The sequence below is a fragment of the Girardinichthys multiradiatus genome, chromosome 20 (assembly GCF_021462225.1).
Source record: "Girardinichthys multiradiatus isolate DD_20200921_A chromosome 20, DD_fGirMul_XY1, whole genome shotgun sequence".
In the NCBI taxonomy this organism is placed as follows: Eukaryota; Metazoa; Chordata; class Actinopteri; order Cyprinodontiformes; family Goodeidae; genus Girardinichthys; species Girardinichthys multiradiatus.
In genome coordinates, this window is record NC_061812.1 from 26,617,266 (window position 1) to 26,641,228 (window position 23,963).

At 39.3% G+C, this 23,963-nt stretch overlaps 1 protein-coding gene across 1 annotated transcript in view; it reads right to left on the reverse strand.

Moving 5' to 3' along the window:
- The window catches only part of dstyk (dual serine/threonine and tyrosine protein kinase), a 42,125-nt gene extending 26,268 nt beyond the window's left edge, over positions 1-15,857 (reverse strand). Inside the window, exons 1-2 of the mRNA XM_047347359.1 lie at positions 14,687-15,857; positions 9,186-9,595 (exon numbers count right to left, since the gene is read on the reverse strand). Coding sequence (XP_047203315.1) covers positions 9,186-9,595; positions 14,687-14,885 — 609 coding nt within the window. The 5' untranslated portion in view covers positions 14,886-15,857. The remainder of the gene's footprint in view (positions 1-9,185; positions 9,596-14,686) is intronic.
- Between the last annotated feature and the right edge of the window lie 8,106 nt (positions 15,858-23,963).

The following is a 23,963-nucleotide window of genomic DNA, read 5'->3' on the forward strand; positions in this document are numbered from 1 at the left end:
GCATCTGTCCCCTCTATGTGCAGAGAGAAACTACAAAAGCAGTCCTCTTCTCCAGCTGGCAAGTAAATAAACTTTTACCTAAAGGTTTTTGCTCTTCAAACTGGTCTGGCTTATCTATTTAACTTGTTACCATCTCATCAGATTTATTGGACTGCCAGCATCGTATCCGAGGATCCGATTACGCTTGGCAGGACAGCTAAGACAACACAGCGTCAATACGGTAAAACTTCAAAACAAAACCTTATCCATTATGTCTATGCAGTTCCTCAATCACATGTACATAGCACACCACTTACTGCAGGGGTTTTTAGGGCCACGCCCTCTATATAAATTGTGCATTTCTCAATCACATGCACTGATGATTTAGGCCATATAGAGCAAAAAACTACAATAGCTGCACATTTGATCCCCTGGACTAAATAAAATGACGTTTTTATAGTATGGATAAATACGCTATATGATGTCTGGTATAAATGTTTAACTTCCAGTGATCACAGGAATGTTTGGCTATTTAAAAATAAAATGTTTGTATTTATAAATTTGAATATGTTACACTTTTGGTAAATTACCACAATTTCCCAGTTAATTCTCATAAATTCAATGCAGTGCTTTCAATGGGCAATATAAAACTAAAAAATATTGCCACTTTAACTTTCCATTGAAAGTTTCCAAAGATCCACCATATATTTTCCGATTCCATGCTACTCTATTCATTTAGCCTCTGTTGCAGGTCAGCTCTATGCATTGTGGGAAAATTGATACAACAGCCATTGTATTGATGCTCAGCATAAATAACAAAAACATTCAGATGGTCTTTAACTCTTGGAACAGGAAAATATAAGAGACCCTCACATAGAAGTATTTGCTTTGTTCCATTTTCCAAGAAAATGGATCAGTCAGGAGGAGGCTGCGCATAATAAATACCGACCTCTTAAATGTAACCTGTGAAAGAGCTTATTTTTCTAAAGCTGACACAGCAATAAACTTGAAGAAGGAAGTTAACCATCTTTTGTGACTTGGAAATCTTTTAAGATTTTGTGGCAGTAATGGCCTTAATTCAAATTAACCACACAGAAAATGGGCAGAGAGAAAAAGTTGAAGAACATGCAGCAAAAGTCACAGGGCGTTAATCTAAGCCTGGACGGCACCCGTTCTACCGCTACAATGTGAATCGCTCTTTAACTTGTAACCATTTTCAGTTAAACTTGATCTTTAAATCACAGTAGCATAATCTTACAATAAAATATTACAATTACAAAAATTACAATTACAATCTAGCCTTCGGGTAGATTTATTCAGTGAGGAAAACGTTGCCTCAATTACTGTTAATACTTATTTAAAACCTCTATTGCTCAATCTTCTATATTATTCCACAAGCTTTGGGAATAAAAAGAAAATAGGATTTTTGACCATTCCTTTGTACAATCTCCATAGATCATCCAGAGTCCTGGATCCGCTCTTATGCTACTTCTCTTCAGCACAACCCATTGATTGTTTAAGCATTTTATTTTTTGAATCGTTATTTGCAAAAAAAAAAAACAATGTTTGCTAATCTTTAGTTTATCTGGCAAAGCCCACCATATTTTATCTTAAATCTCCTGGTATTTCCAAGAGTCCATGGTGCCGTGTACTCTAACAAGGTTCTCAGGGCTTGCAGCATAACCTGTGTTTTTTTTTTTGTTTTTTTTTTACGCATTCATCTTTTGTTTCGCTCCAGGCCCACCTGTTTGTTGCTGAAAACCAAAATCTTAACTTCAATCAAATTAATCCTTTTTAATAAAGTCTTAGATTTTTTTTTTTTATGTTGACACAGTTATGAATTCTTAAATAAATAAATAAAAAGCTTTGCTGGTTGTGAACAATCCTACACTAATAGCCCATGTGGACTATTGCAAATTGGCCACAAAGCACCACACAGCTAAGGTGGAGTATGTATACCATTAATGCCTGTTGATGCAGATTCAACACGTACCAAGGATCGTATTGGAAGTACTTTGTTGTCATCTACTGCAATGTTTACCAGCCCAATGTTTCACTGCTTCAGCACACCTGATTTGAGTTGATGGCTGATTAAAACAGTCTGTAGTGGATTGAGAATCTGCACATGTCTGCCACAATTCTGCCTTGTGTTTGGGTCCACCACTTATTCATCTGACTGGCACCAAGCTGTGGTTAGGATTTTCATGTGCTTCATAAAAGTATCCTAGCAACAGATTCTGATCTCACATCAGCTTTGACGTAAAGTTTGTTTGCAGTGAGTCCGAGGTGTCCCAGATAAATCCAAAGTGTGCTTTTGATTTTTTCCCGCTAACTCACAACATGCAGGGTTGCAGCTTTGTTCCTAAGAACATAACAGTAGGAAAGACCTGTGCATTTCATGAAAGGAAAGGGGTGAGGCATTCTGTAGCTTCTGAATGAGTCCCATTCAGAAGCTACTTAAGGGCACAGTTTTGATCTGTGCAGAGAAGTTTGCATGCGAAGAGAAGGAGGATAACATATCTGTGAAGAAGCATTAAATCTTAGCGTGCAAACAAAGATAACAGAGTATATTTGAAAGAAAGGAGATGTTTTGAATACAAGCATTACAATTTGAGCACAAACCCATAAAATCCTGCTCTTAAATTGAAAGTGTGCTCTTGATTTTTGGCAGTATAATTCCCCTACAGGGTGTGCCTTACAACGTGCAGCCATCACCGGTTTTTAAAAGCCTAATTACAGATTACACTTTTATTTAATGTCTTCTTGATTATTGCTATAGCCTTTTTATATGTTCAAATAGGAAGCACCTGGACCTTATCCAGTCAGCACAGAATGCTGCTGAAAGGTCTTTAACTAACACACAAAAGAGAGCGCAGTACTCCTGTTTACATTGCCAAGCAGCATATTTTAGAAACCGTTGTATTTGTTCAGTTCCAGCCAGTGTCTCTGACCTTTTTAGAGCCCCACACCTGTTCTTGCAGTCTGAGATGTTTTGGTGAAAGGCTGGTAATGGATTAAGGGACACATTTTAAAACAATCCTTTAGCGCGGGGCCCCGGATGTGGAAAGCATTTTCTCCATCTTTGTGCTGTTTTGATTCTATTGCATCTTTTATGAAGCAGTTGAAGACTCATTTATTCATACTTGACTGTAAAATAGTTAAGTCCTGCATTATTTTTATCTCTACGTTTATGCCCTTTTTGGTCTGTTTTTATTGTACACCACTTTGTATGTTTCTGACCTTTGTAATGTACCATATAAATAAAGGTCACTTATTTACTTAGTGATTGTGAGATTTCATAAATTGATTATGCTTTGACAATTGTGATTCAACATATTGAGCAGCTGTGCCTCAATTAACATTTATTATATGTATTTATTATATTTATATTTATAGGAAAAGATAACGGGTACCATTTGTGGTTGCACCAGTAACTTTGTTAAAAATATTGCTTTCCTAATGTGGATTTATTAATTTTTCCTACTAAACAAATACTAAAGATAAGGCTTGGATTCTTCCATTTTTTTCTGTGTGAGAATCTGCTCAAGCACTAAAACATTTATTTTAAGGCATTTTACATATCTTGACCAGAAGTTACAATAACTTCAGGGATAAGCTGCTAATCCTGAACATCTGAGTTACATCAAACATTTTGTAGACCTCAATCAAAACATTAATCAGATTATCTAAGTTTCAAATCACTGCAAGCCAAAGAAAATAGCTTAAAACAAAAAAACGAGGCAACACATCTGCTCGTATCATGTGTTTCTTTCTCTAACACAGCAGCACATAAATATTTGCGGTGGTCTTGTGGATGTTTGTGATGGAGGAGAAAAAAAATGACACAAATAAAAGACATTTTCTTGAGCCTTGATAAATAACATTAACAAAAATAGACTTGCAGATGGTCTGAAAGAGAAAGCATGAAAAGGAGGAGAGAGAGAGAAATGTCCAGCCACATAACAAAGGAGACAGTCAGTCCCGTCTCCAAGAAACAAGAGGCGAGTCGGCCTGGGCGGTCTCTTTGGAACAAAGATAGCCTGCAAACATTTGTTCATGGCAAGTTGAAGTCAGTACAGTGTTTGAACTGCCTTTATGCAACCCTGTCCCCAATAACAACTCATCAAAATAATGTCAGACTGCTGATTTCAAGTTAGAGTCGGGCTTTAATCTTTAAAGACTGACAGCATCCAAGTATGATATGGACAAAATTGCATTTCTTGCCTGGACAGTGCTTACTGTGACTGCTTTATAAATACCACAACAGTTACAGTAAGTATAACCAATATCAAATCGATGGCCTTTTAGTGCCAGACTAACTGATTTCCTCTTTCTGTTTTTTCACATTTAAATGATGGACACATTTTTGTCAGACGAAGACACCCTGAGTTATTACAAAAAATAAATTTAATTTATTAAGAGAAAAAAGTATCAAAATAAACCTGGCCCTGTGAAAATAGCAAATCACCCCTCTTGTCAAATCACCAACTGAGATTAAATGAATGTTTTAGAAAGCTGGATTCAATTTTCCAAACCAAACCAAGGATTAATTACTGCCTAATGTATAGAATCAAGAAATTACTTAACTAGAACCTGTCTGACAGCATGAATGAGGCCAATAGATCTCAGATAACACAATATGCCCTGCTCTGATTTAAAGAAATTAAAAAACAAATGAGAAACAAACTCACCGACATCAATCAACCTGGAAAGGGTTACAAAGCCATTTCTAAGGTTTTGGGACTCCAGAGAACCACAGTGAGAGCCATCATCCACAAATGGAAAAAACACAGAGCAGCAATGAACCTCCTTGGAAGTGGAACATCAAAAACCTCCTTTACCAAAAAATGTTGTCATAGGCCCGTGAAGACAAGCCGCCTCCAAGCTTACCTTACCAGACCTTTCACTAAACACACTGAGGCAGCTAAAAGGAACTTCAATCCTGCCTTTAAGTGTTTTGTGAAAGGGGCTAAAGACTCAAACGGGAGTTCACAAAAATAACCCAGAACAACATCTAAACCGCTGTAGACCTCACTTGACTCAGTTACGGACAGGGATCAGGATTTAATAATAAGAGGGAGGGTGGTCAATAATGACCTCCAAGGGAGACATCCAAGGTGAAAACCAGAAAGAAAACAAAGAATCGTCTCTGAACTTTCTGGAAGCTTTCCATTACACCTGGCATCAAAATAAGACAGGATTTGAGTAAATAACATCATACTGGCAGTCAAACATGGTGGAGGTAGTGTGATGGTGTGGGCCTACTTTACTGCTTCAAACCCTGGAAGACTTGCCATAATTGATGGAACCATTAATACTGCTCTCTTCAAGAAAATAATGAGAGAAGGTTGGGCCATCAATTTGTGACCTTAAGCTCAAGAGCACTTGGGTTTTGGAGCAGAAAACCAGCAAATCCACTTCTGAATGGCTCAAAGGTAACAAAGGACATTTATGCTAAATGTGGCTTCATTAACACCAGTTCATTCATTTATGGCAACATAGTAAAAAAGATAACTATTTATGAAACCGTGTGGACCTCTGGCAGTCAACAAAACTGAGTATACAATATAGCTCAAACAATTTAAAAAAACATGTTTGTTAAAACTACATTTAAAGCAAGCTGGGAGCCGAGCCTAAACTCCAGAATGAAGGACAGCTAATTAGTCAGTTGGTTCTCGTCTGCAGGGCCCTTCAAGCATAGTGCTGTGATTATAGCAGAACCATGTGAATACCACAGCCAATAGAGAGATTCTGCGGCTTCATTTATCCCGTGTTTAATCACAGCTCAGTCTTTCCAACAGGAACATGAAGCTCTGCAGCACGCTGCTTCAGCATGTGACAAACCCATGTTTGTTAATAAGAACAAATCTATACAGCAAGATCACACTTGTCCTTATAATATTGTTCAAACCATCACCCAAAATATCTCCCAGAGTGCCCGTAAGTGTGACATCCTTTGATCCAAAAAAAAAAAAAAAAAGAAAAAGATCGTACATCCATCCATGAAAATTGAAACATTGGTATAAAATTGTTGCTTTTGTTTTGCCTACAGATGTCTTCCTCTGTTTGACCTGAACGTCTCTCGGGGAATTTGTAGCCAAATGAAAACGAGATCAGATTTACAACAAGACAATGTCACGGCTCAGATAACTTTGGACATCTCAAACGTGCAATCTAAGGAACCAATTCATGCCTGTGTGCAAAGCATGCATCAAACCTTGGTAAAAATTTCCTTTTAGATTGAATGTTTTGTATTACCGTAGATGCTGTTTTAGGCTAATGCTAAAGTTAAATCTTGACTTAGGCAGAGAAATAATATAAACTACTTTTTATGAGTCTTTAGTCGAACGGATTACTGCAACAGTGTCATCACAGGACTTTCTAAAACGTTGATCAGACAGCTGATCCATAACGCTGTGCCCGGGTTCTCACTAACACTAAGAAAGTACCTCAGTTCTAAGTCCTTATACTGACTCCCTGAACCTCAGAGAATAGACTTTAAAATACCTCAGTTAGTTTATAAATCCCTGAATGGCTTAGCACCAAAATACAATAAAGGTATGTGGTTGTATCAACCTTCCAGGCGACTCAGGTCTTCTGGTTCCAGTCTACTCTGTATCCCCAGAACCAGAACCGAACACGGAGAAGCAGCTTTCAGTTCTTCTGCTCCACTAATCTGAAACAAACTCCCAAAAAGCAGCAAAAATGCTGAATCCTTAAATTCTAGGAAATCAAGCTTAATACCCCATTTGTTTAGTTTGCCTTTGACTGTTTTATTTAATTAGCTGAAACATCATTAGTTTCAGTCTGTAGTGCAACTTTTCTTATTAATCCACTGCAATGTATTTTACGTTTTTTTCCTTTCTCATGTCTTCATCATGTAAAGCACCATGAATTAAATTGTTGCATAAATGTGCAGCACAAATAAACTTGCTTTGCCTTATTTTTTTGCTAATGTTCTGGAGTTCAGATCTATCCATGGCAACTGTTTTACAGCAAAGAGCTTGAAATCTTTTATTATATGACCCAGTCATGTGAATCACACCAGACCAGTGGCATTATGTAAGGGGGCTGGGATGGGTGGGCCACTCCAAGGCAGAGCTACATTTCTCGGGCTGTGTGATGCTTGCTAAAGGGTCTTGGTCTAAGCGATTAGGGGCCAATTTCCATGTGTCCCACATGACGGGAATGACTGAAATCCTTCCACCGTACCAACTTTTTTCCATCCCAGGGGATATTGTGATTTTCAGGTCAAACCGTATTAAATTGTTGCATGACCACAACATGTCTGACGTTCCCTCTTTATTAACCCAACTATGGGTCTATTTCAAGTAAACAGGGAGATCAGCTGCTGCTAAAAAGTGTATTCCTGAACAGCAGCATAAATCAGGTAAAGAGGGGGGAAAGGAAAATGCCCGACCCAGGAAGTAATCTGCTCAGCTCTGAAATCTGTTTGAGCTGAGCCACGTGAGTAAAGACTTCTCTAACAGAGGAGAAAAGCAAAGAACTAAAACTATTTGTCGTTTTATTATCTGGAGGAAGCAGAACCTTCCTGACAAATAAACACAAGAGAAGAGAAACAAATTCTATAACATGAAGATGTTATGGTTGATAAATTCTCCATGATTTAGGTTTTCTAAGATGATAAAATTAAATTAATAAATCAGAAAAAAGATATAAAGATAAGATGGATCACAGCTGGTTTTCAAACATTTGTACAAATAAAAAGTATTAAATTACCATCGGTGAGCACCAATTTGTTTAAGTCTTGCCACAAATCACTTAGGTCTGGACTTTGACTAGGCTATTCTCCCAAAGGGGCGTTGGGTTGCTAGAAGCTGGACCAACAGCCCTCAAAACCTCCTTCAGTAGTCTGGAAGGAATACTATCGCCTGGACATTATGAAAGCCTCAGGTGCTGGACTAGTTCAGAGATCTGGGAGGTGGACACAGATTCATTAGGGGCAATGTTCCTGTCCCTGATAGGGAAAAACACCTCCATAGCAAGATACTGCCACCAACATGGATAACTATGAGGATTTGGTGTTCAGAGTACAGTGCTTGTTTTACATGGATGGGGCAAAACAGATTTATTCTTGCTACTCCTCCAAAAGGGCTAGATTTTTGAGTGGACGGTTAATAGTCATCCTGCCAACACATTCGCTCACCTGAGCTAAGTATCTTTGCAGCTCCTCCAGAGTTACCACTGGCCTCTTGGCTGCTCCTCTGATTAATGCTCTCCTTGCCCAGTGTGTCAGTTTTGGTGCACGGCCAGGTCTTGGTAGGCCTGCAGTTGTGCCATACCCTTTCCATGTACGGATTACTTTGTTTATACAATTTTCAATACACTTACAAAGTAACTAAATTTTGCTGTATAACATGATCTACTTTAAAAAATGAGTAAAAGACAACACACAGATTAGAAAGATTAATCGGGCTGATAATTTCTACACATCTGCACTGACCTACAAAATCATTGTGAAATTTAGTGATGACGATTATGCTCCCACCACTCTCTGTGCGCTGTAGCATCTCGTCCATCTCTACCGGCCATGGGCGTCAAGGGCAGAGGAACTCCATCCTACTTGCTCATTGCATTGCTGGCAGGCACAACATAAATGCACAGCACTTGTAATATACATCCCTAACAGATATTGCACCCAAATAGTCCGTACCATTCTGCATATATGAAATCACGAGTTAAGATTTTGTGACGCTCCGATATTTTTTTCATTAAGAAAGTTCTGCCCGATGAGCCAGATACATAATTAGACAGCTGACAACGCGTCTACAGAGCTGTGAGATGATGAGCACATACAAAATCAGCTTTACTCACCAAGTTTGTGCACCAACAATGAATTTGACTTCAGTTCCACTTTGGTCTTAGCAAAAACATTTGATATATAAATATATAAAAAGGGAAATAAACAAAATGTTTTTGTTAATATTTATATAGACAGTGTTTTTACAAAAAGAGAAGGTCATGGTTGAATTGGTGCATTTCTTCCTGTCAGATTCAATGACAGCTTCTTTAGACAGAAACTGGGTGCTGGTGACATATCAGCAGATTTAACTAAAGTTAGGTTGAGTCTAGAAGTTGTGGAAGTCTTAAAGTTCAACAGCTGCACTAATCAAACACATGTAAGGCTCAATGAAATGGCAGGTTTAGAGTTGAAGAAACATGATGCTAGAATGGCTGGAGCCTACCTGAAGCAGAGGGTGATGCAGGGTGATTTCCAGCTCTGCTAGTCTGTGGGCCGGGTCCTCACACTCCTCATGGATTTCCAGGTCCTCCCTGGGAACCGTATCCCAGCGTCCGCGGTTAGCAGCCAACTGATGCACCAGCTCATACTGGCCGGGCAGCGCCAAGCTGAGCCGCGTCTGTCTCCCGTGAGTGAAACACAGCTTCCTCCTCTTGCAGACAATGCCATGGACCCCCCCGCAGGCTTCTCCGGCCTCTGCTCCCAGAGGCAGCAGCCTTTCCCCCAGAAGGCAGTTGAGCAGCTGGTAGCGGGCAGCGCAGTCCTGGCCAAGCACCAGGATGTACGAGGCAGCTCCCACAGTGCTGCGCAGGAACTCTTCCTCATGGGTAGGGAAAGAGATGCAGCTAATCTGGCCTGCAAAAGGATTTGATCAAGTTAAACACATGATGCTACGTGGTTATCGAAAACAATGATTCCTGACTTGGAGCTTTTTATTCATCAGCAATTTACAGGTGCATCTAAAAATGGTTGAAGATCGTGACAAAGTTCAGTATTTTTTGTCACTCAAAACAAAGTGAAACTCATTAGATTCACAACATACAGGGTAAAACATCAAGCCTTTATTTCTTGTAATTTTGATAATTATGTGTAACAAATAATGAAAAATGAAAATTCAGACACTCAGAAAATTACAATATTACTGAACAGCAATAAAAAATTGATATTTTAAACAAATGTCAGGCTTGTGAAAAGTATGTTCATTTCTTTTCACTCGGTACTTGGTTGGTTGGGGCTCCTTTTGCATGAATTACTGCATCAATGCGCCATGGCATAGAGGCGATCAGCCAGTGGTTCTGCTGAGGTGTGATGGAAGCCCAGATTGCTTTGATAGCAACCTTCAGGTCATCTTCATTGTTGGGTCTGGTGTTTCTCATCTTCCTCTTGACAACAGCCCATAGATTCTCTATGGGGTTCAGGTCAGGCCAGTTTGCTGGCAGGTCAAGCTAAGTAACACCATGGTCATTAAACCAGCTTTTAGTACTTTTGTGGGCCGGTACAAAGTCCTGCAGGAGAATAAAATCAGTAAAAATCAATAAAATCAGCATCTCCATAAAGCTTGTCAGCAGAAAGAAGCATGAACTCTAAAGGTTCATGGTAGATGGCTGTGCTGACTGTGGACTTCAGAAAACCCAATGGAAAAACACCAGCAGGTGACATGGTACCCCGAATCTTCACTGACTGATCAAACGTCACACTAGACCTATATAAAAAAAAAAAAAAACAGGGATTCTGTTCCTCTCCACTCATCCTCCAGATTCTGGGACCTTGATTTTCAAATGAAATGCAAACTTTACTCTCATCTGAAAAGACGACTTTGGACCACTGAGCAACAGTCCAGCTCTTTTTCTCCTTATCCCAGGTGCTTCTGATGTTGTCTCTGGATCAGGAGTGGCTTGACATGAGGAAAGCCACATTTGTAGCCCATGTGTAGGATTCGTCCGTGGCTCTTAATGCACTGACTCCAGCCTCAGGCCTCTCCTTGTAAAGCTCCCCCAAATTCTTGAATGGATTTTGCTGGACAATCCTTAAAGGCTGCAGTTATCTCTGTTGATGGTGCACCTTTTCCTACCATATTTTCTGCTTCCACTCAACTTTCTATGAATATGCTTCGATACAGGACTCCATGAACTACCAGCTTCTTTAGTAGTGTCCTTTTTAGGCTTACCCTCCTTGTGAAAGGTGTCAATAACGTCTTCTGGACATCTGTCCAGTCAGCGGTCTTCCCCATGATTGTGTAGCCTACTGACCCAAGCTAAGAGACTGTTTAAAGGCTCAGAAAACCTCTGCAGATGTTTTAAGTTAAGAGGCTGATTAGGGTACGACACCCTGAGTTTCCAATATTAAACTGTTTTCCACAATATTCAAATTTTCTGACACTCTGATTTTTGGTTTTTCATTATCTGTAAGTCTTAATGATGAAAATTACAAGAAATAAACGCTTGAAATGTTTCGCTCTATCTGTAATCAATCTATACGAGTTTCACTTTTTCAGAAAATACTGAACGTTTTCATGATTTTCTAATCTTTTTTAATAGTACCTGTAAGGTAGATGAACTTCTTAAGGATAGTCTGCCTTTTGTGCCCCATTGTCTTTCTCAGAATATGCTGTAGATTAAGGTTTGCCACAAAAGACATCAAAACATTTTGTATCTGAGAACAGTCCCTGAGCTATTAACTTCTGATCTAACCCAAAGATGAAGAGCACATGCACAGAAGAACCAATTCAGCTTTCTTCCTGGACTTTTCAGGATAATCCTTCAGGGTGCTGAGTCACAGTCTCAAATGGTTATATAACAAATACAGAACAACAAACATTCGCTTTCTATGCCAACTGTACTGGATGTGTTGCTGAACCCAGATTTATTTTAATCTAAATCTGACATTCAACTAAAAGAAGACAATAAAGACTGCAGCTAAGGACAAAAATAGACAGTACTGTCCATAGGGAAGCATTAAAAACATAAAACGCATTAATGCAAAAACACATTTTGCTCCAGATAGATGAATATCTTTCACTGACAGATCTGGGCTACAACATCTACTCAAATTATAAATTGAGGTTTTTAAAAAGTAACTATTTATGTGCTTTTTCCAGCATCATGGCCCTCTTAGACCAGGTCCAGATGAAAAACCATAACATTTACTGCTTTTTTCCATTATATAACAGTTCTACTTGGTCAAGACCTCATTTTCTACTGTAGCCAGAACCTTTTCAGTGGACGGGCACGGCCATAAACCCCTGCAGCTTCTGTTAATCTGCGATAACAGACAACTTTAATGTGTGTGCTGTTTAAGCTACAAAACACTGATTTTGCAAACATCTTTACACAGATAAGTTAAGAGGGATGTTGACCTGATGTTAAACTATACGAGTTTGCAAAAGGCATTAAAGTGCGGTAAAATTTAAATCAGAGATGCACCAATCATGCTTTTCTTGGCTGATACAGAGTTCTGATATTCTGTGAGGTCTGACCTGTCGACTCTTCACTTTATATTCTTAGGAGTATAACACATATAAAATAAAGAAAAATGTGGAAAAATGTCTTTGACAGAGCTGGGAGTTTTGAATCCAGTGAATTACCAGATTATCCCCATTCCTTAAATAGTGTCCGATATTTTTTTTTTTTTTACTCATTTAAGTGATTCAAACTGCACGTAGTTGGCAGACATGTTTAAAAAGTGAAAACAGTGGGAGTTTCTAGTTTATTTGTGTTTATTCATAACAATGTTTAGGAGAGTGGGATTTTTCAGCATTTGGTCAGTTAATGACTGATCAGACCTGGTCAGGGATAATTGGCAAACTGATCAAGGAATAAACAAGATCTGTTATCTGTTAGATCTGTTAGTGCAAGTAAGGAATTTATTTTCCTGATTTAAATGGTGTATCTGCATATTTTTGTAGATTCAGAAACAACTATAGAGGTACTGATGCTGGTGAATTTCTCTAAGCAAGCAGAGGCTCTGTATTGTTTCATTCTTGTCCACATGGTACCAGTGTGACACACTTGGAGTCTGATCCTGACCAAATAATGGTTTCAGTTCGCACTGTTTACATAATAATACCTACATAGTGTTAAAGTCACATTAGACTGAGAAGGAGGGTAGTGATCCTCTAAAAGACAGTTTAGAAATCAATAATTTCACTCTAAAAAAGCTCACACTTTGGTGTTACATTAAGAGCACCCCTACTGGTTTAATGCCCAGAATGCTGAACTTCATCAGACATAAAAAAACCTTGGAATATACCGCCGACACTTAGCCTGCTGAGCTAGCCTTGAAAATGGATTCAGCTGGACCATATTGTTCATTTCAACCTGACCTGTACGAGGCACAGACTCTTGGAGAGGTCATAGGTGCAGATTTTGTTGGTTGTAGGAAATATTTACAAAAGAACTGAGAACGCCAGCGTTGAGAAGAGGGAACGGTTTTCTATTTTTAAACTTAAAGAACTTAGAAAATATGAAATTATTCCTGGGTTTTAAATAACCCCGGTGCTTTCTAATGAAGTTCACGTATTTGGGTTTGTAGTTAGAAATGGGTTGGACCCTGGAATCAAGGTATGGTTTTTAAAAATTCCTGTTTCAAAACGGTTTAAATGTTCCTTCTTTCTGCATCTGTTGCTGTGCACAGCTGGTCAGCTGGCTAAAAAAAGCTTACAACACTTTTATCACACTCACTAATTTTAAACTTTTGCTTAGGTTGATGCATCAAAATAATAAATGTTAGTTATTATAAACCTAATCAACATAGAATATATTTATCTGCATTAGAAATAACTGTTGTTTTTCTATTTTAAATGAAAATAAATGAGATCATCTCATACGTTTATGTTTTGATAATTTTTGTAGATTACAGGGAGCAGAGATAAAGAAGTTGGAGGATTTGAAGTGCTTTGGGTCAACAGTCCAGAGAAACAGTGAGTGTGGAAAAGAGGTGAAGAATCATGACCAAGCAGGTTGGAACGAGTGGAGAAAAGTGTCAGATGTGTTGTGTGATAAAAGTAAACCAGCATGAATGAAAGAAGAGGTGTAGAAGATGGTGGGGAGACCAGAGATGTTTGGTTTTAGAGACAGTGGCACTAAGGAAGAGACAGAGGGACCGCTCATGTTAGGGAGATAAAGCCAGTAAGGCCAGACTGAGAAGGTTTGGACATGTAAAGAGGAGGCATAGTGAGTACATTGGTAGAAGGATGCTGAGGTTGGAACTGCCAGGCCTAGAGGAAGACCAAAGAGGAGATTTATGGATGGAGTGAAAGAGGACATGAAGGTAGTAGGTGTGAGAGAAGAAGATGCAGAAGATAGGGTTACATGGAGAGAGTTGACTCGCTGTGGCGACTACTGAAATGGAAAAGTCAAAAGAAAAGAAGAAGAACAAACCATAATAATCTAATCCCAGCCCATTACTAATCATAATACAGATCTGGATCTGATCTAAGAGGTTCAAGATGCAAACACACAAAAACAGCAACGTGAATGCAAACAGAATTAAGCTTCAAGAAATTCACACTGCTAAAAGAGTTTTCAATATCTGAAGATAAAATAGTCTTAAATTGGTTCGAGTCTAAATGGGGGGGTCAGTCTGACTTGAAACCCTCAGGTCAGACTTTAAAGAAAGCCAAAAATCTAGATCGGTCAAAAAAAAAAAAAAAGAACCCTGATCGGTGCTTCTTTACAGGCAAAACCTTCAATTTTCCACCAGATACAAAATAATTCCACCATAATCAGCGCATTTAATCAACTCATGCATTTAAGACGACATTTATTTTCTTCTGCACCCTAATTGATAGCTTTCTTTTTCAGCGAGCAGATTTCAGCAATCACTGCACCAACAACCAGATAGTTTCCGGTGTTTTCAGGTTACAGAACAACTATCCACCTGTAAATGTCACTTCTTTGGTTAAATGTTAATGACCATCTTACTCAGGTGGTGTTGCTGCATGCTTACCTGCCTCCAGAGAAGCCGAGTCTGAGCTTATGGTTGCTGCACATGCATTGCTGTAGTTTTGCCTTATTTCTCTGAAGAATATATTGGTTTCCTTCAAGTTCTTCTTCAGCTGTATTGAGTGCTTGTTGTAGCTGCTAAATGTTCTCTGCAATTCCCGGGCCAAAGGAGTTATTTTTTGTTGCTGTACATTCCCCTCCATGGTCAACAGGTTGTGAATTAATTTTTTTTTTTTTTTTTTTTAAAGCAAGGGGCAAATTCCGTGGCTTTTTTTTTTTATTTTTAAGCAGCAACAGCAATAAAAACGTCCTTGTTTGTCACCAACTAGTGAGTCGTAAAGCTGGTCGTCTCATGCGGCTAAGATGTGGTATTTAATTCAACAAGAGACGCCTTTTATGAATGGTAGTCGGTCTAAAAATATCTTTTCGAGGTGTGTATCAATAGTAAACAGTACCTTTAGTCTCCTGTGTCAAATAATGAGTGAGCATTTGTTATTTTACTGGCGAAAGCTGCTAGCTAGCTAGACGTCGAGTGCAAAACAGCTTGAGGCAAAATTTTTACCAACAAGCTAGCTTCTGTTTCATACTGTGATAAAATATTACTCTGGGTAAAAACAGTGGCTAGTATGTAGATATTGTTTTGCCCACTTAAATGCTACGTTATCTCTTGTTTGCAATCTAGCACCTTTCAAGATAAGTTAGCGCTGCTAGCCAGAGGGCATCTCCTGCCCGTTAACACCGTTAACTGGCACGACAAACATGCTGTTTTAATTCACATAAACCGTCCAGAGCACGGCTGTCCTGCCGTGCAGCTCCGTCTTCAAGAGGCAGGGCCCAACTCCTGTGAACATCAACAGCCAAAGCAGGACCACGGCGCCAGTCTTCCTCCCGACGAGGCTCCGTGTCCGTGGGGTGGGGGTTCCTTCCTAAAGTGGCTGTAGAGCAGGGAAGCCAGCAGACATCTTCCAGCCTGGGGAGCGACGACAACGCAGCTTTCAGTTGGTGAAGATGAGCGGAAAAGCCTGTAATGCCGCAGGGCGAGGTGTTCCCATTCCCACACCGAACCGCATAGCTGAGCAGAGACCAGGCAATCAAATCACAGCTAAACAGAAAGTAGAGCGGAGCGAAGTTAGGAATGAGACGGGGCGGGGCCAGATGTGACAGGACGCACTGCAACATGGGAAATGTAGGGACAATGTCAACAACTGCTGAGCTGCCTGGTGCGTTCTAGTTTTACTCGGAAATCGGAATTTCCATGTTGCAAAGAAGAAAAAAGTCAACTGGAAATAAATAAATAAATATATAAACAACAGTAAAAGAAAAAATCAAAGATGAACAACAAAATAAATAGGTAAAATAACACAAAATAAAAGACAGAACAGGAAAACATAAGGTAATATTGGATAATGGTGGAAAAGAAATCAACTTATTTGGAGTAATCTGCATTTATGTGTAATTTAATGTTTAAAGGTTGAGTGGTGTGTTCTATGTAATTCTGAATTTGAACACCATATGACAAGTTGCACATCACCCTGAACACACCATCGCCACAGTGTAATATTGTCCTGGCTTCACTATGTTGTAGAGTTGCATTACGTCCGAAAAAGTCCGATAAAAAAAATTAACTGGATGAATTCGACAAAATCTGCATTTATGTTGAATTTTGAGTTGGAAAGGCAGATTATGCATTCTTTCCTCTGGAGGCACAAAACACATCACAATTCAACATCACAACATCTATTTCTGCAGTAAAAATCAACTGGAACAAAATATTCAAACACACAAACATGTAACCATAAAAATTAAATAATTAAAACTAAATAAATACAGCAAAAAGACAGAACAGATATATAAGAGCTTATTCACATGGCAAATTGTCGATGTAATCACAATTCCTCTGTGATTACATTGACCTATCTGACACCTTATTAAACACTTGCAAGAACTCTGCATTTATAAAGGAATTTAACATAGAAAAGTCAGATGATGTATTGTATTTGTGTCTGAAGTCACAGACTGCATCACAAGTTGCACATTACCCCAAACACACATCACCCAGGTGAAACATGGTGGGGGTACTATGATACTGTGTGAATACTTTTATTTTAAAAGATTTGATTAATGCATTTGTCATCATAAAATACAAGAAAATACAGTTGGGAGCTTAATCTAGAAATGATGTTGAATTTTGTTTCATAAAAGTAAAGCGCTTTGCTTAATGTCCATGTTTTTGGTCTTTCATTACCATTAACATGTGTCCAAAATATTATAAGAGAGTCCCTGTAAGACAATAAAACTGTAACTGTTTTAGTACTGGTCCTTATGCGTTATTACAGTTCTGGTCAGAAGTCTCAGTAGACTCTGATATGGGTTTAGGATCATTGTTCTGTTGGATAGATGTGTCCAAGTTTCAGTTATCAAGTTGAAGAATTGTTGATAGCCCTCCTTTGTCATGCCTTTAACCTTGTAGTACAACTGACAGCCAAATAACAACATAGCATGATGCTACCACAACCATGCTTGACCGTTGGTATATTATTTTTGGACTTACATTGACTCCTCCAAACAGACTTCTTCTCATTTTAATCAATCTAAACCTTTTGTCGTGTCTGACCATAAAACATTTCTCTATCTGGCTTGACCATGCGAACAGCTACAAATTTGCATAAATGTCTCAATATTGGAGTAAAAGCTTTTTTTTAATGGTCATTACTCAGTTGATATCACAGGAGACGGGAACACTGGTGTCACAACAGTTTCCAATTCAAGGTAGACTGTGGTTACTCAGTTGTTTCTGAAAATCCTAACTAGTTTTCTTTCATCTTAGAACAACAGTTTTGTTTAGATGGTTGAAACATGGAGACAAATTGGTTGCAACAGGACAATGACCCCTTCAGAACCCCTGGACCTTTTTTTATAAGTTCTGGCTGGGCTGTGGTCCAGACAATTATTCCATTGAATAATTTTATACATGAAATAATATAAATAAGACATTCTTGCACATACATTAATACAAACGTTATTAGTATTTAGATTATTTATGTTTTTATTTTCTATTTATTTTTTATCATTTCATGCAGATGACTTTAATGTGACAATGTCATACAGTAACAGCAGCTCATGGCTGGAGATGGGGCTTCAGCTGCCATAGCTTCAGGTGTCAGCCGGTCAGTGGAAACACAACTGGTACCGTACCCAGAGTGAAACCCAGTAGAGCAGAGCTGCGTCGCTAAAACGAGCCAGTGGGAAGAGAGCATAGGGGACTGAATCTGATCTTATATCTGCAAGCCAACAAAAGCTGTAAAAAAAAAAAAACATATACAGAAAAAGCAAAAATAATATTTACTCTAAATCCCATTTTTTTACAGGAAAGTTACATTTACAGTCAGAAAGATACTAATTAATGTTTTTGAACTCCCTATGCAAACCACCTTTCCTTTTTTAGAAGTGCTGATGTGATATTTTTTCTAGGTCATGTATTTATTTTGCTCAAAATTTTGGTCACAACTGTGAGGCTTGGCACCACAATCCCTTTATTTCCATTGTCCATGTTGTGCATAATGTTCTTTTGAACGCACGAGTGAATAAATGTCTGCCTTATATCTCTGCCAACAAAATGCAATAACAAACGGACTGACCGCGGGAGGTTAATCAAGATACATTGTGTGGATGCGCAGCTATTTTCAAGAATTAAATCTGATGACAGCTGATCATAACATTCTCACTGACACATCCATCAGCTGTACCCCAGATTTTATATTTACGAGCAGACACTGTTGCATTGGAAATAAAGCACTATACATTCTACTGTTCATGTCATAATCTGTTTGATTTCATTGAAGTAGTCCAGAACACTTACTGAAAACCTACTTTCTGAAAAGGCGTGACGCGATGGTGACCTCTAGGGGCCAACAGCTGCAATGACATGCAGTCATTAAACGTCCTCTTTTCCATAATTATCTAAAAGCCTCTGTACAAAAACAAAAGTATTAAACAAATATTTTAGCTCTCCATAAAGTCAACAGACATGCAAAAACTAGTGTACTTCAGCAACAGAATAAACCATATACCACATATACAATGTACTAGGAAGATGAAACTGCTTGCTTGGATAATACATGTTTTTCTTTTTCAAAAACATTTTTTAGAAAAAGGTACCACAGTGACCCCATGATTTGATTTTACTCAACTTTTATTGTTTAGTTTTTTATGTTTTGTATTGTGTTTTCAATTTATGTACATTGTTGTGTGTTTAGTTTTGTTATTTTATTTGAGTTTTTCTTATTCAATTTATCCTCAATGTTCAGAACTTTGTTTCAGCAGTGGTTGGTGTTAAAGCGCTTTATAAATAATACTGTTCAAAGAATGTTAATATAAAATATACACATTTTAGACAAATATACAAGCATACAGTAGGGAGAACAAGTATTTGATACACTGCAGATTTTGCAGGTTTTCCCGCTTGCAAAGCATGTAGAAGTCTTACATTTTTATCATAGGTACTCTTCAACAGTGAGGGATTTTTAGGTAAATAATAAAAAATTTTTTACATGACATAAGTATTTGATCACCTAACAAGTAGTAAGAATCCCAGCTCTCACAGGCCTGTTACGTCTTCTTTAAGAAGCCCTCCTGTTCTCCATTCATTACCCGTATTAACAGCACCCGTTTGAACTTGTTCTCTGTATAAAAGACACCTGTCCACACACTCAATCAAACAAACCCCAACCTCTCCACAATGGTCAAGACCACAAAGCTGTGTAAGGACATCAGGGATAAAATAATAGACCTGCACAAGGCTGGGATGGGCTACAGGAAAATAGCCAAGCAGCTTGGTGAGAAGGCAACAACTCTTGGCACTATTATATGAAAATGGAAGAAGTTCAAGATGAGGGTCAATCTCCCTCGGTCTGGGGCTCCATGCAAGATCTCACCTCATTGGGAAGGATCACCCCAGAACTACACAGCAGGACCTAGTCAGTGACCTGAGGAGAGCTGGGACCACAGTCTCAAAGAAGACCATTAGCAACACACTACGCTGCCGTGGATTAAAATCCTGCAGTGCACGCAAGGGTCCCCAGCTCAAGCCAGCGCATGTCCAAGCCTGTCTGAAGTTTGCCAGCTGAATGATCCAGAGGAGGAATGGGAGAAGGTCATGTGGTTTGATGAGACAAAAATATAGTTTTTTGGTCTAAACTCCACTCGCCGTGTTTGGAGGAAAAAGAACACCCCAAGAACACCATCCCTACCGTGAAGCATGGAAGTGGAAACATCATTCTTTAGGGCTGCTTTTCTGCAAAGAGGACAGGATGACTGCATCATATTGAGGGGAGGATAGATGGGGCCATGTATCAGGAGATCTTAGCCAACAACCTCCTTCCCTCAGTAAGGACATTGAAGATGAGTCATAGCTGGTTCTTCCACCATGACAGCAAAAAATCCCTGCTGCAGTGTGTGCAAGCCTTGTCAAGAACTACAGCAAACTTCTGATATTTGTAACTGCAAACAAAGGTTTCCGTACCAAATATTATGTTTTGTTTTTCTGGTGTATCAAATACTTATGTCATGCAATAAAATGCAAATGAATTACCTAAAAATCACACAATGTGATTTTCTGGATTTTTGTTTTAGATCTCATCACTCACAGTTGAAGAGTACCTATGATAAAAATGAATGACTTTTACATGCTTTGCAAGTGAGAAAAACTACAAAATCGGCAGTGTATGAAATACTTGTTCTCCCCACTGTACATACATACATACATATATACATAATGGATAATGTGGAACAAAATGATGCCACATCATTTGATGAAAATCAAAATGATCAAGTCCTAATCTAAAGTCACTGAGAAACTGAAAGCGAAAAACAGATGTGGCAGGCTAGTACAATTTGGTACTCAGTAATTTATGTGGCCCCCACATGCTCGTATGTATGCCTGATAACGTGGGGCATGCTCCTTATAAGATGACGGATGGTGGCCTGGGATATCTCCTTCCAGATCATAACCAGGGGATCGCGAGCTCCTAGACGGTCTGAGGTGCAACCCGGTGGAAGCAGATGGACCTAAACCTGATGTCCCATAGATGTTCTATTGGATTTAGGTCAGGGGAGAATGGAGGCCAATAAATGTTATCAATTCCTTCATCCTCCAGGAACTGCCTGCATACTCTTCTCATGCACCAAGAGGAACCCAGGACCCACTGCACCAGTGAAGGCTCTAACAATGGGTCTAAGAATTTCATCCTGATACTTAAAGGCAGTCAGAGTGCTGTTGTTTATCCTGCATAGGTCTGAGCAACACTCCATGGATAGGCTTCCCCAAACCATCACTGACCCAACACCAAACCGATCATACTGAACAATGTTGCAGGCAGCATAACATTTACTGCAGCTTCTCCAGAGCCTTTCACACGTGTCGCATGAGCTCATATGGAACCTGTTCTCATTTGTAAAAAGAACAGGACGCCAGTGCCAAACTTGTCAATTCTGGCAAATGCCAGTCAAGATCCATGGTGCTGGGCAATGAGCACAGGGCCTACTAGAGGATGTTGGGCCCTCGGGTCACCCCCATGAAGCCTGTTTCTAATGATTTGGTCAGAGACAGGGCCCACTGGAGGTCACTTTGTAGGGCTCTGGGAGTACTCATCCTGTTCCTCCTTGTACAAATGAGCAGATACTGGTTCTGCTGATGGGTTAAAGAGCTCAGTCAGCCCTGACCAGCTCTCCTAAAGTAGCTTCCTGTCTCCTGGAATCTCCTTCATGCTCTTGAGACTGTGCTGGGATACACAGCAAACCTTCAGTCAATAGCATGTATTAACGTGCCATCCTGGTGTAGTTGGACTGCCTGTGCAACCTCTGTGTGGTGCAGGTATCGCCTCATGGTATCTGTAGTGACACTGACCCTAGTCAAATGCAAACCTACTGAAAGGCAGTCAAAAAAAGGAGGAAAAATGTCTGTGGCCTCCACCTTCGAAACCATTCGTTTTTGAGGTCGACTCATTGTTGCCCCTTTAGTGCACCTGTTAGTTTCATTAACACCAAAACAGCTGACACTTCGCGCCTGAGTCGAGAATGGTTAAGCTTAACTCTCTTAACTTTTCCCATTCATTTCCAATGGTAGTTCTTAACACTACGGATGCAATACACCTTTTGGCCACTAGCGTACTTTTGGGGGCGCTGTTTCTTCCGTTTCAAAACGAAAAGGAGTCAGCGAGTTTATAAGTGTGTATGCATTGTATTGTCGTTCCTGTAGTAGATCATTTATATATTTTAAAACCATAATATACATTGGTCTTTTTTCACTTTTTACAATGAAAAGGAAGCTGATCTTCCCTTGGAAAATTCAAGTCAGTTTTGGGAGAAAGGTTTGGACTGCAGCATTTGGAGCCCAGTTGTCCTCCTGTCCCTCTAGACTGGAATAAGCATAAGTCACAGAAAATCCCAGAGCCTCACCACTCTGAGCAAACCCCTCCCTGTGTGACAGCCACTGACCTACCTGAGGAGGTGAAGATAGAGCTCTTAGCTCAGGTAAACTTTGTGTTTGCTTTTTATTAGATCTGACACATGTTAAATAATTTAATAGTATTTAAATACTTATCATGAACCAACTTAATGAATCATTTCAGGGTCACATTGCTCATGCATGTGCTCTAAGCTGACAGATGACTGTCCAACCCTGCCCAAAGAAAGGTAAGTCACTTCACCATTCATCTTTCTATGTTTAAGAGGTTGATACACTCAAATGGAAAATAGTGAATTTACTACTACTTTGTTTTCTTTCTCTCAATCAGATGTCCCAGTACTAGCACTGTCTTTTGCACCCTCTCTATGTGCTGCTCGCACAGGTCCTGTCAAGGCTGGTGGTCTGCTGTATGTCCTGGACCATTCTAGGTGGACACAGCCAATTCATGGCAAAGCATCATGGGCAAAAACACTTTCTTGCCAAAGTTGATGTAGATTATGCTTCTGTGATTCAGGCTCCATCCAGGGATCCAAACAGCCTCCTGCACCCTACTACTGAACAGCATATATCTCGCTATGTGAAGCACCTGGCTAAGATGACAAACACCAGCTCGTCACTAAACACCAGTACAGAGAAGCTTGTGGCATCACCTCACAGTAGGAAGTGAGACTGTAGATGTTCCTGTGGTAACTATTCCACCTGCCACTGTTAACCCGCCCAGCAATAAACCAATGAATACCCCTTTGACAGTATCAGAAATTCAGAAAATTGTCAAAGACATTGTTCAAAAGCAGCAGGATCAGCAACAACCACCTGCAAAGAAAAGAACAAGGAACTGTTTGGCTTGTGGCCAGACAAAGTCACGTTTCCGGGGGGATGGATCCAGTATTCATTTTTTTTTTATCAATCAGGAGACGTGAAATACTTTTACTGTTCCACTAAAGTCTATCACACCTATGCAGCAGAGGGCCTGGCAAATCCAAGAATGCCATTTGCTAATTTTGCCTGCACTCTGTTTTTCAGGAGAGAGCTTGAAGCTGCTAAGCAGCGCTCCACAGCCTCAAAGCAGGTTAGGAAGGAAAGAGAAACAAGAAAGGCTAAGGAGGAACATCCCACTGGGCGGCTGTGCAGATTCTGCCACAGGCCTCTCAAACAAGGACCAAACAGTCCACACATCCACACAGGTTTTCCTGGTGTGGCTGGAAAATATATTTATTGTCCTGCTAAGGTTTTTTCTCTGTACCAGGCTGAGGGGATGACCAGGGAAATGACATGGACAGAGTTCTGTCAGTCTTCTTTTTATGAGGCTGAGAAGAGGAGATGGGCCGTGGAAAAGGGCAAGTAATGGCTAGCTGATCAGACAGCCAGTGCTCTATGTTCCATGATCATACTGCAAATATTCAGCCCTTTACATAACACCGTGTTATTTACATACTTTACTTTTTTCCTATGTATTTCTATATGGAAATTGTTATTACTATCAAAAAAGTATTTTAAAACATGCAGTACAAGTTGCTGTGATTTGTATTTCTTGCTGTGACCTTTTAAATAAACATAATTGAACTGAAACCAAACTATTTTCTTATAGCTGTTTTCTCATTTAAGTAAAATATTGTGCATATGTATATGATTCATCAAAGGATTTATTCTTAATGCTTTAGATATATTATAAACTTTAATTTTATTTTTTAACTTAGCACTAATTTACAACAAAGGTACATTATAAAAAAATAAAAAATAGGGCCATTAGATATCCTGTACAAATTCAATTCATTGTAATCCAAACATGCCATAACAGATAGAGTCTGATTTGATT